Consider the following 13,411-nt stretch of genomic DNA (forward strand, 5'->3'; position numbering starts at 1 on the left):
GCACAACTAGCATTATAATTATGTTCAAGAAAACAATCATCAGTTACCTTTTTGGCTGCAGGCACTCTGTAACCTGCAGAAGTCTTGATTCTACTGTGGTCACAATATACAATTATCTGACGGATTATGCATACTTTAAGCAAACCAATCAAAAATGTTATTATAAATATAATGAAAAATATTCTGAAATAACTTGGATCATCAGAAAGGCATTCTGCAATGAAACAGAAAAAAATAACAAAAAAAACCCTGACCATCACATTTACAATATTGTAAGAAAACTTCGACAACATATTTAGACTGCAAAAGAAACACCTTACTAAGTCAACCACTTAACTAATCAGTTTATATTGACAAAGTTTGTTCATGTTAAGAAGAACCCTTTAATAATAAATATGAATAAATTAATAATTAAATATTTATTGTCTGAAATACACCTTGTCTTTCTGCTGAAAGAGATTTACTACTTACTACTTAAGGTCACATAAAATTATATAAAATCAAAAGAAACAACAAAATTACTGATTTGGTCAAAAAAAGAAAGAGTGTACTTAATGCACATCTTAAGGAGCACATATAATAGCTTGTGATCTTTGAAGAAGGATACACACAAAAGATTGTCTCTAAAAGTTGAAAGTCAAAAGAGCTGCTCCTGTAGATCTTAAAATAAGGAAATATTTCATAAGTCAATCAATCAACTAAGCCTTCAACTGGAGGGCTACATTCCATTATACCTGCATCCTCTCTTTCTCCCAATTATTTTCTAAGAGTTTTTTAGAATGGAAATTCTTGAGGATTACCCATGTCTGCTATTGCAAGTAACTGAGTTGCAAGTAACTGTTGCAAGTAACTCTCCTGTTGCAAGTAACTGAGTTGTTTTTGATATGTAAGATAGCGTTTTATTCAAGTCAACTTGACAGACATGATTGATGTGATGACGTCAAAGGAAATTTCTGGGGAAGAATAAGGAAATGGTCTGGCAGTATGCCTTTCAATGTGTTTCTTCAAAATTCCCCATCTATATCTATGGAGATTTGATTTACCATTCTGAGATTTATTAAGGTCAGCTAAGTGCATCAATTATCTTGGCAATTGTATTTGTGCTTTCAAATTATTGGTGACTCCTGGTGATTCCCTGGGTTGGAACCAGTAGGTTTATTGGAAGATTTTTAGGAGTAGTTTGCTATTGCCTTCTTCCTAGGACCAAAAGAGAGTGACTGGCCCAAAGTACCAAGTATAGTCTCATGTTTGCTGATTTTGGGCCAGTCACCCTCTTTTAATCCTAGACAACATAAAAGGCAACAACATTAAATTAAGTCTAAATGTAGTGAACACCTTAATTATTATTCTAAAAAGGCCTAGGAGTCCCAAGTGAATCCCACCATATTCAGACACTAACAGACTTGGAGTGATCATCAAGATGATATTTTGCCTAAGGAAGTATAAGCTTCTACAAGTGATGCTTGTACAGTGGAAAAATATCTAAAAGGAGCAAGATTAGTTTTCTTAAAGTTTAAAATAGTTGCATGTTTTATTTCAATGGACAGCCTTATATGCAGAAATGACAACATATAGTGATAATCTGAGAGAACCATTTTTTCCTGAATTATTCTGGCCAGTTTTGCCAGTAACAAAATTAACTCTCAAAGGTCTCAGACTATTTAATAATCAACATTTTCTCAATATTTTAATTACATTTACTGTTATATAGATATTGCTTTCCACAGGAACAAAGATACTGGTCTTAGAACAGTTGAAGTGTTATTACATATGTATATTTATAAACATTCCTCTGAGTTTTCTTAATCAAACTGAAAACTGAATGTGATTCATATGTGAGAAAGAAAATTCTAAGCATTTGGCAACATGCTGGTGAAAGAAAGGGCAGAAGAAGAAAAAGTTACACTAAAATATATAATTTGATTACAGTTAGAAATTAATCTACAGCCATTAATCTACAGACAGTATCTATTTTTAACTATGAGTTCTATTAAAAGGAATTACACATCAGACAAATTCATATCTGGGGATGAAGAAATGTTTCATAAACAATTCTTTCTTAAAACTCACACCAAGTGAGGGTTATGAAAACTCTAATTTAATAATTAGGTCAAAGAAGGCTGATATACAAATTAAGTTGGTATTTTTATACCTACCCGATTTTTCAAGATAATGTATTCTATAATTGCAAGAGATTTTGCATTGATCAAGTGTATTGTGTGAAGAGTTGAATTGTTGGCAGTATTCACAATTGCTGAAAGACAAAATTAAGCAGACCAGGTCTTTAATTTTATTTTTCTCTATGGACTTCATAGCAATAAAAAATATTAGTCTTGGATGTAAGTCTGCTCACTGATTCATGCTTTCAGTACCAATTAGAATAATAATTATTATTTCCTGTTTAATCAAGGAAATGGACTGAAATCAAATACGCAATCATTGGGATTTCAGCTAGCTATGAATAGAAAAGGTTTCACAAGAAATATTATAATTGGAATGGTGTCTTAGATACACTAAGGGATAAGAAAGGTTCCTCTCCTTTTCTTAAACAAGCAAGGCTACCTAAAGCCTTTTTTGACATGAAAGAAGACTGGGAATTAAGGGATTATTGGCGGGAACGTAATCAAGAGGAGAGAGACTTTACTTTTTTTTCTGATAGACACCAATCTTTTTCAAGAATTGACTTTTTCTTGATTACCACGGACTTGTATAATAAAGTAAAGAATGTAAAGATTTTTCCTAGATCACTGACGGATCATAGTCCAGTTTGGATGGAGCTGATTCAAGAGAAAGAGGAAAGAAGATCTTGGAGAGTTAATGAAAATTTGTTTAGACAAGAAAAGAATGTTCAAAAACTAAAGGAGTGTTTAAAGGACTATTTTGCTTTGAATATGTATAAGGGGACTTCAATGTCAATGGTATGGGATGCAGGTAAAGCATTTATGCGCGGTGTTTTGATAAAAATGAATAATTTTTATAAGCGAAATCAGATTCAGAAACGTAGAGAACTTGAAGATGAAATTAAATTAAAAGAAAGGGCTTTGATTTTAAATCCTTCTGATGAGAGTATTAAAGAATCTGTAAAGTTATTAAGGTCACAATTTAATATGTTGATAGCAGATCAAGCTGCAACCAACTTATTATTTATGAAACAAAATACATTTTGTAATGCCAATAAGCCTGGGAGATGGTTGGCTTATCAATTAAGAAAGAAACAGAGACAAAGAATAATAGAGAAAATAAACTATAAGGGTAAATTAGTTTCTCAGAAGGAATTGATTAAAAAATCTTTTTTGGATTATTATCAAAACCTATATAAATCTACTAATATACAAATGCTAGATATAAATAAATATTTAGCTGAGGCAAGTTTTCCTAAACTGACTGAGGATCAGAAATATGAAATTAATGGTTTAATTACTAAGGAGGAAATTACCTCAGCAATTCAACAATTGAAATTAGGGAAAGCACCGGGTACGGATGGGTTAACAGCTGTTTATTACAAAGTTCTAATAGAGGAGATGATCCAACCATTACATGATCTTTTTAATGGTATTTTACAGGGTTTAGAGATTCCTCCTTCATGGCGTAGTGCTTTTATATCATTGATTCCAAAGGAGGATCAAGATCTTACCCTACCAAAAAATTACAGGCCTATATCTCTTTTAAATGTGGATTATAAGATATTTGTAAAAATTTTGGTAAATAGGCTTATGAGGGTGGTGCATCATCTTGTGCATAAAGATCAATCAGGATTTATAACAGGAAGGTATATGAAAAATAATGTCAGACAAATTATTAATTTACTAGAATATTTAGACAAGAACAACCAAGTTCCTGCAGGGCTCATATTTTTAGATGCTGAAAAAGCATTTGATCAATTGAATTGGCATTTTATGTTAAGAGTAATGGAAGAAATGAATTTTGGTGAAAAGATATTACAAGCCCTTACGGTAATATATCAAAAACAAACGGCACAACTTATTGTTAATGGAGGTTTGTCGGAGGTTTTTACAATAGAGAAAGGTACTAGACAGGGGTGTCCTTTATCGCCATTGTTGTTTGTTTTAACATTGGAAATATTATTGATCAAAATTCGAGAGTCTCAGGAAATTAAAGGAATATATGTTAATAAAAAAGAATATAAGTTGAGAGCTTTTGCGGATGACTTGGTTGTTACTTTGTCGCAACCTGATTATTCTGTAGTAAACTTATTACAGTTGATTCATCATTATGGTTTGGTCTCGGGTTTTAAGATTAACGTAAATAAGACTAAAATTTTACCTAAAAATATGTCGAGTCAGGAGAAGCAGATTTTGGTCAACTTGACGGGTTTTGAGATTGTTAATAAGGTAAAATATTTGGGGGTGATGCTGTCTGTTTCTAATGCAAAATTATTTAAAAATAATTATGAAAGGTTGTGGGTCAGGGTACAGAAGGACTTGAAGAATTGGGAAAAGTTGCAATTATCCCTCATGGGAAGAATTGCAGTGATAAAAATGAATATTCTACCCAAGTTTCTTTTTTTGTTTCAAATGTTACCAATTTTGAAAAATGAGATTAATTTAAATGAGTGGCAGAAGGGTCTCAACAAATTTATTTGGGCAGGGAAAAAACCAAGGGTTAAGTTTAAAATTATGCAAGACTTCCGTGAGAGGGGTGGACTTAAGGTACCAAATTTGAAATTATATTATGATGCGGTGGTTTTAACATTAATTAGTGATTGGGTAAATTTGACAAATTCTGAGATACTTTACTTAGAGGGATGGGATTTACTTTATGGGTGGCATGCCTATTTAATATTTAATAAAAAAATAGATTGGGCTTTTAAATCTCATATTTTAAGAATTTCTTTACTTAGGATTTGGAGAAAATATTATAAAAGTGATTTTAAAGTACCATTATGGGCTATACCTTGGCATGCGATAGAAGGAATAAAAAGAGGGGTTAAAATGGATATGGTGTCTTATAGACAGTTACTTAAATGGGATGGACAAAACTGGCAATTAAAATCACGGGAAGAGTTAGCACAAGAAAATTTTACTTATTCTTGGTTCCAATATAGGCAATTATTAGATAGATGGAAGATGGATTGTAAGGTGGGTTTTCTTAGAGAAGATGAAAACCTTATTAAGCAACTGAAGGATCAAAGACAAACCCACATTAAGAGAATTTATGGGGTTTTAGTTGAATTGGACTCAGAAACGGAACTAATTAAAGATTGTATGATTAGATGGGCGCAGAATTTTGGTGAGCCAGTTTCATTGGACACCTGGGAAACTATTTGGGTGAGAAATGTCAAATTTACTCAAGCACAGAACTTAAGGGAGAATTTTTATAAAATGTTTTATAGATGGCACCTTGATCCACAAAAAATGTCTTATATGTATCCTGACGTGCAACCCAAATGTTGGAGATGTGGTTATAAGGAGGCTTCTTATTATCATATTTGGTGGTCATGCAGAGAGATAAAAGCATTTTGGATTAAAATATGGTGGAATATCCAGAGAATTTTTAGAAGGAGGGTAAAATTTACTCCGCAATTATTTTTGTTAGGTATTGTTACAGATTGTGATACAAAGGAGGTTGTATTGATGTTAAACTTGATCACAGCCGCTAGGCTGTTAGTAGGACAATACTGGAAGAAGGAATCTTTGCCTACATTGCAGGAATGGTTTCTTAAAGTAGCTTATCTGGCAGAAATGGCAAAGATTTCGGCTTTCTTAAAGCAACAAACGCAAGAGAAGTTTTTTGCTGTTTGGGATAAATGGATAAAATTTATACAATTTAGATTGGGTATACAAAAATATTATATAGTTTTTTCATAAGTTTTATTTTCATATATATTATAGATAATTTTTTATATATATAAATATAAAGTTTTTAATTTAATTTTTATTTTTATTTTTTAAGCCTATATTCTGCTCTGGGAAGCTCAGGGGGGGGGGAAGGGAGGGTTTTTTTTTTTTTTTTGGGAGGGCTGGGGGATGGGTTTTTTTTTTTTATTTAATATATGTATTGTTTAGTTTTATTTTTCTGTATATGTTGCCTCTTGTTTTGTATTATTTTTCCTTTTTTGTAAAATTTATAAAACTTTCAATAAAAAAAAAAAAAAAAAAAAAGAAATATTATAATTTATCTTGTCTTTTTTGGAAGCTCTGCTTGGCAATGATCCTTGGGTGGAAAGGTGGAATCTATGCTGCAATAATATATTTTAAAGTTCACTTTATACAATAATCACTGTTTTGCCTCAGCCCTTTTAAATACAATCTCCTTTAAATGGACTCTTTGATGAGATGTACAAAATATTTTGACCTTGAAACAGATGTCACAAATATTATATTTTATTGAGTTGTGTTATTCCATACCATATATTGTATTGTATCATATCATATCTCATAGCATTTATACATCTTCCCAGTTCTATAAGGAATCTGGGCAATTTTCTGATGAGATAGAATTTTGAACTTTCAGGTCTTTGAAAAGAAGTTTGGAATAAGATGGTCTGATCTCAAAACGCTCTTTTAAAGTGTTCTGACTGCAAAACGAAGTATTTATTTTTTAAAGCACTCTGAATCCTTTTCCTTAAAGGTTGTCATCTGGTGGGATTGTGGAGGCATACAACTTCTCTCTAGCTCTGCCAGCCCTCTGAAATAGCCTCAAATTTGATTTGAGGGACCCTCGCTCGTCTGGCTTTCTAGAAGGCCATTAAGACTTAGCTCTTCACCCAAACACTGAGCCATGATGGGAATCAACTAAGGAGGTTAATAATTTGGTTGGTCTGTCTTGTGGGAAGGGTTAGGATTTTTATTATTCTACTTTTATTCTTGTTGTTTTAAGCCACCTATGATCACTATATGAGATAAATAAATGTTACGTTTTTAAAGTAATAATGAATGAAAATGGCAACTCTAGACAATTCTCCCTTTCCTCTTCCTACTCATTGCAATTCATCTACTCTTCTAAAAGCCAACTATGTCACAGACAATTAGTGTGTTTTCTCTCCCTGAAACACCAAGAAAAAATTAAAAAGTGGAATCAAACTACTTTGTGAAGCAAAAGATTTAGGAATATTTCATATATTGGATTTGGAATATCTTTTAAAAATGACAAATATTTCCAAAAACACAGACTTACTGCATGTCATTGCAAACTTTTTTACAAGAAGGACAGAATTCACACAAACGACCTAAACTGTTGGGGTCAGCACACTTGCATTTCCCACACACACAAGTTCCTCTTCCGCTGCAGATTAAGCCATTGGAGTTCATGCAGTGTTTTTGCAAGGATGTGGCGCACTGACAGCGATCACCTTCCCAGTCCATAAAGCATTTGCATTTGCCAGCTTCACACTCTCCATTGCCTACAAAAGCAGAGCAAAAAAAAAGGGTAAAGACTTGATTATATTATTTGCTAGAAGTCCCTTTAGATTCTTTCATATTAATAAAAAAAATACATTTTTAGGCAGACTCTTTAGAACAAATGTTATCCTATTTCATTGTGAAACCACAGGGGGTATTTTCGAGACGAAAATACTTAAAATATAAAAATGCCTTTGATTCAGCTGTGATTTTATACCCGTACAATACACTTGTGTGAATTGTAAGTAGTACTAACCCTAACCCAACACCAAAGTTCTTAGCTCCATTCATTGACTTCCAATTGCTTTCTCCAACACAACAGAATAGGTACCGTGTTTCCCTGAAATTAAGGCCTATCCTGAAAACAAGCCTTAGCTTGATTTTTTTGGGGTGGGCCTAATATAAGTCAATCTAGGGTGGGGATGCAGGGGTGGAGCTGCCCCACGCACCCCGTACCACTTATCTCGCAGCCAGGCCTCTCCTCGCCGGCCCACTTCTTCTGTGGCATCTTTTGTAGCAAGGCCTGCATTTCTTAGTCACAGGCTTTTCCATTATGGATTGAATCCATAGTTCGGTAGTTAGCTGCAGTGACTTTCCGTAAAGGCCTGACTGCAAAATGCGGGTTGGAATGCAGCTGGAAAATGAAGCTGCTCTTTTGGTGAGAAGAAGTGGACTGGCTGAGCGGGGCTGTTAGTGCCTGAGGTGAGTATAAAAGACACCCCCCCATAATAAGACCTGGTGCCTCTTTAGGAGGCAAAAAAAATAAAAAAATAAGACCTGGTCTTATTTTGGGGAAAACACAATTCCAGAACTGGGAGAATTACTTCCAAAAAATGGCAAACCAATTTTGCAATGTCTAGATTGGAGTGTTTTGGAGAAAAAAATAGAACATTGTTACCATACTAGATCTATTTTTGCTTATACAATTCTGTATTTCAAGAATGGAACTGTGGGAAGTGGGTCTGGATGTGAGGAAGACAGAGAATTTGCTTCTTAGCCTGGGACTTAGTATTAAGATGAATTATTATAAATTATATTAGAAGGACTAAAATATGAATAAAACATTATAAAATTCCAACCTTACCAGCACATAGGTGTCCAAGATAATATGGGCAGGAAAAGTCATCTTTTTCACAATATTTGCCATATATTGTACCATATTTGTTTTTATAGCAAATGCATTTCCCATGTACACATTCTCCCTGTCCACTGCAAAGAAGATGATCCTGTTGCATCTTACATTGCTCTGAAGATAATTTTTCACTGGAACCACAGACTCCATCCTTGCAGGTGGATACTTCATCATCATGAGGGGTTTCAGTGATGCAGATTTTTTTGTGTTTTGCATTGTCCTCACACTGACACACACATCTTTTGTGGATGTTAATTCTAGAGGATTCATTGAAACCAAGGGGTTTTATCATCACGTGGTTTCTTCTGCCAGTTGTACTACATTCTTTCATGGCAACAGAAATATTAAAGAATACCTGAGATTAAAAATATAAAGTATTCAAATTACTACATAATAAAAATGTTTAATGGAGATTTAGGGGAGATGCATGTTAGGATTTTGTGCTGGCTTGGAACCAATCATGGATTTCTGTCCTGGGCAATTGAACTATTGTAGAGATGGGAAATCAGCACTTTGGATGGATGATATTGTACTTCTATTTTTCTACCGAGGAACTCTTGACATTTGCCATTCTCACTTATAAATAAATGACTTCAAGTCAGTAAGACTTTTTGAAAAATATATGAGCATTTACAATGACTTGACAAGAGCATAGAGGAATTCTAGAAAATAAATTTAACTTGATTTGAGCTTATTGAAAATTCTAAGAATAAATATTTTGATTTAAAATTAATTTAAAATGAAGCTCCAAAAAAAAAAAAAAATCCATGGCAGAAACATGGAGAATGTAAAAACTTTAATCCTCTGAAATGCAGCTTTAAATCCACAGAAAGCCTTCTTCTATTTAAAAATATCACAATGTCATGAACAAAATATTTCATCTCCCTTGTTAAAAAGAAATGTTCATACTTCAGTTGAGAATTTCACATTCTTGCATCCTTCTGAACCCATTTTTCTACTTCCATCAGGACAGATTGCAGTAACTTTGACATGTATATCTTTGAGGGTGTTATCAACCTGAATTTTCACTTCAGAAAGCAGCTTCTGAAACAAAATAAGATCAAAATAAAAATAATGATATTACTTTGTGCAGCAACATATACTACTATTAGCAAGCTTTACTCAGTTCAGTCAGAGTGAAATAACGTATCAATCCAGGAATAAAGGAGAAAATTGTTTTCTGCACAGATTTTTGTTTTCACAGCTGCGTGATTCAATGCTTATGATGACCTTCCTTTTCATTCTGATGCCACAGGGCAATTTCTCATATTAGTTTCTTAACTGGACATTATTTGAAAATAAGAGCTTAAGTATTAAAGAGCAACCTATATGTCTACTATTAGCTAAAGATTATTAGAGTTTCTCACTTGTCTGATATCCAACCCTTTCCACCAATACCATCCAAAAAACATAGAAACAAAAGCACTTGCAGAAGTGTGTGTGTCATTTGAAAAGCAAGATGGCAGCAGCAATGTAAAAAGGCAATGAGGCATGGAGCATATGGTAGTCTTCCTCGCTGATCATCCTCCATTAAGTAAAATATATAATATTAAACAGTATGGGTTGTTACAAATTACTCTTCTAAATATGCTGGATTGAATCATAAAGCATGAAGTACATTCCTAAATTTTTCTAAAGCAGCACATTAACCAAATGATATATTTTTCAATTTGCTTACAAGGCTGTGCAATAATTGAACATATCGTATATATGCTATATGTTCGGTGAATTTTAGTAGTTTTTTTCCTTTTAAGAATATAAATAATATATATAATATAAATGTTACAACAGGAATTTATGGCATTATAAGCAAAATGTGTTATCACGGTCAAATGCATATACCTGCATTGTGCAATAGTCAGTGCTAAAAAACAAAATACTGAATTATACAAATCACAGCAAAATCATAGATATGCTAAGAATTATCTATGATAAAAATGTCACATACATATATATACTAGCAATGTGAGTAGTACAACCTAATTGAAAATTAGCATGAGGAAACAGAAAGAAAAGTGTGTAAAAAGAAACCTGCAGAAGTTTCAGACTTTTTCTTTAATAGTACTGAGGTAGCTAGTCTGCCTTCCAGATTTTTTGGAACATACCTTCCAAAATCCTGCTATAAGCCAAGATATCTGAGGTTACAGGGAGTTGATTTGAATTCCAAAATATCTGTAGGATTTTTAGTTTATTTTTCAAAATAGTCCAATGGCTGTTTCACAGTATAAAAAAAGATCCTCATTGATGTGAAAATAGTAGAACCTTAACATATCTTATTCAGTTTATTGCACATATATCAGTTCTAACTGTTATCACAAAAAGCAATTGATTAAAGCAAAAACTGCAACCACATTAATTTATGAAGGGAATTTTATTTTTATATTTTATAGAGTTACATGTACATACTGAACATATTCCTGTAACATATGTCTAAAATCTAAAGAATATTAACTTTAATAAACATTTTGAAAAATAAAGAATATATAAACACCATATTATAATGATGTATTAGTGTTATTGGAACATACCTTGTAAGCTTCAACTACTAAATCCCCAAGATTTGCTGTCTCTGTTTCTATCTGTTTTGCAATAGTTCCTGGTAGCAGAGGCAAAAGATCCTGTAAAAATATTAGTTTATGGTTATAATGCCAGTGTATTTCTTATCCCCAAGCAACAATTGTTTTATCTTTAAATATACCTTATACCAGTGATATTGGCTTCCTCGAACTGCAAATATTACATTAATATTGTTGTCTATGAGCTTTTCAGAAAGTTGACCAAGTGATGGGTACTCCTACAAATCAGAAAGAGGATTCATAATGTGGCTTTTACAGATTATTATAATTACCAATCCTAACATTTTACTTAAAGAAACTAACATATGTACACATATACATAAATATAAATAATTCTTTAATAATTCCAATTCCTTTTAAAAAATAAGAAACTACGTTCACACATTTAATTTAGAACCAAGACCCTTCATACAATTTACTAGCCATCTATAAATACATACTGAAATTCAATGATTTACTGAAGACTTATTCCACCATTGCCACAACCATTAGCAAGTAATGGAAAGGCTAAAAAGTTTCCTAGTAAGATAATTTTGTATAAATCATCAATTATATATAATAGCCCACAATGCAACTTAACCTAATGTTTAACAGGATAACCTTTTTTTCCTGCTTAATACATAGTTGAGTTACAAAAGTATTATTTATCATCCCAAGTACAAGGGCCAAAGCTGGCAAGGCAGAAAATGGTTACAGATTTTTATGCTATTTGTTCAATAAATAGACCTTCCTAGTAGTTTTTCAATTTCTATGTTTTTTAGGATATTTAAGTTTTGAAACACCTGGATATTTCAAAAACAATGAAATACTTTTAAATTAAAAAATCTGACCACCCTTTTTCTGAATGAACAGAAACAGAAACTTATGTATTATACAAAAGAAACATGATTAGTAGGAATGGGTTCACAAATTTTTTTTTACTATGGCAAATTTCTTCCTTTCTAGATATAGTTAAAATTGTTAAAGTTTCTTGACTCTAAAGACAAAGCAAAGAGTACAATGCAGAACCTAATGAGAGATCAATTAATCAATCTAATCAACAAGTGTGCAATCATATTTCAACTCCAAAGTAAAATAATCCTCAAAACAATAAAAACCTGAAAGAGGAGATCAAGTGGCTTTAAGTTTTCCAGAACAATTGGGTATTCTGCAAATCTGAAAAGGAACAACCTGGTAAAACTATGCAAATGTTTTAAGCTACTTTGTATTATGCAGGAAGCCACTTAAATAATCTGTTTGCATCTTTAAAGCAACTCTTGTTGCTTTACAACTTTAGAAATTACTTCTAGATCTCTCTGCATGCATGTCCAAGCTTAACCACTTCACTTTTTATTGCAAAGGGATATATTTGAGGGGAAAAAGAGAATGTTTTCTTCAACAACTGCATAAAACCAGTTTTCAATTTTTAATGTCCCTAGTACTGAAGAGAGAACCTCTGTTCTATATTTTTCTTGCGACTTTTAATCTTTTTCTCCAATGATTAATGCATTTGAACATAAGTACCCTTACTGGCAGGAACATTCATGCCAACAGTTTCAGCAATATTCTCTTCTATTAGTCATCAATCATTACCTCAGCCAAGATCTATAGAGATAAAGGGTACTCTGGCCAAGAACAAATGTATTATGTATTCTCTCTGATCCATCAAAACCATGAAATAATTTGAATGAGATAGTTTGAGCAGAAGTTCATATCTCTCAGAACCTGATTCCCACAAAGGCATTTCTAATGCTTTAGGAATTATCCCAAAAATATGACATACACCTTACCATACTGTTTGCTTTGATATACACGTTCTCTTTCAAATGGCATTTTCCATCATTTGGAATGACTATCCCTGCTAATTTACTGTCAAGAGCCAAATGAGATGTCTGATCAGTCATCATCAGAAGTAGACGCTTTGCTTCTTTGCGCCAACCAATATGGTTCTGCAATAAATAATAAATGTTAAGCTTTATAAGGGAAAGTACAAGTGCTAAGAAATATTGTAGTGCTTTTTTAAAAAGGCATCTGTATATTCCAATTCACAAAAATGGCTGGCAAAATGAAATGGGCTATAATTAAACAAAAATATCAAAGTAGCCAGCAGGTGTCAAGGGACAAAGTCACTGGTTGATCCACTATGGTGATCCAGTTCTACTGAAAAGGGTTTAAATCAAGAATCTAAAATACTGCTGGTTGTATCAAATCCTTTATTTGAAGGACAATTTCTTTTTATCCAAACTTTCACTATAAATATACCCCCAAAGTATTTTGATGGCTATAGAAGGCAAAAGTGGTAATAAATTCATTAAAGTGTATAAACCTATAGTAGAAAGTAACATGGTTTCACAAAGAATTAT

The 13,411-nt window shown here is 32.6% G+C and overlaps 1 protein-coding gene across 2 annotated transcripts in view; it reads right to left on the reverse strand.

Annotated features, from left to right (window-relative positions):
- The window catches only part of ITGB8 (integrin subunit beta 8), a 38,138-nt gene that overhangs the window by 1,534 nt on the left and 23,193 nt on the right, over positions 1–13,411 (reverse strand). For both annotated transcript variants that reach the window (XM_039332410.1, XM_039332403.1), the window contains exons 6-13: positions 12,839–12,997; positions 11,192–11,287; positions 11,022–11,111; positions 9,403–9,537; positions 8,446–8,848; positions 7,138–7,363; positions 2,157–2,254; positions 48–214 (exon numbers count right to left, since the gene is read on the reverse strand). In XM_039332410.1, coding sequence (XP_039188344.1) covers positions 48–214; positions 2,157–2,254; positions 7,138–7,363; positions 8,446–8,848; positions 9,403–9,537; positions 11,022–11,111; positions 11,192–11,287; positions 12,839–12,997 — 1,374 coding nt within the window. The remainder of the gene's footprint in view (positions 1–47; positions 215–2,156; positions 2,255–7,137; positions 7,364–8,445; positions 8,849–9,402; positions 9,538–11,021; positions 11,112–11,191; positions 11,288–12,838; positions 12,998–13,411) is intronic.

This window comes from Crotalus tigris, unplaced genomic scaffold, assembly GCF_016545835.1.
Source record: "Crotalus tigris isolate CLP2741 ecotype Arizona unplaced genomic scaffold, ASM1654583v1 scf7180000017624.2573661763:2888555, whole genome shotgun sequence".
In the NCBI taxonomy this organism is placed as follows: Eukaryota; Metazoa; Chordata; class Lepidosauria; order Squamata; family Viperidae; genus Crotalus; species Crotalus tigris.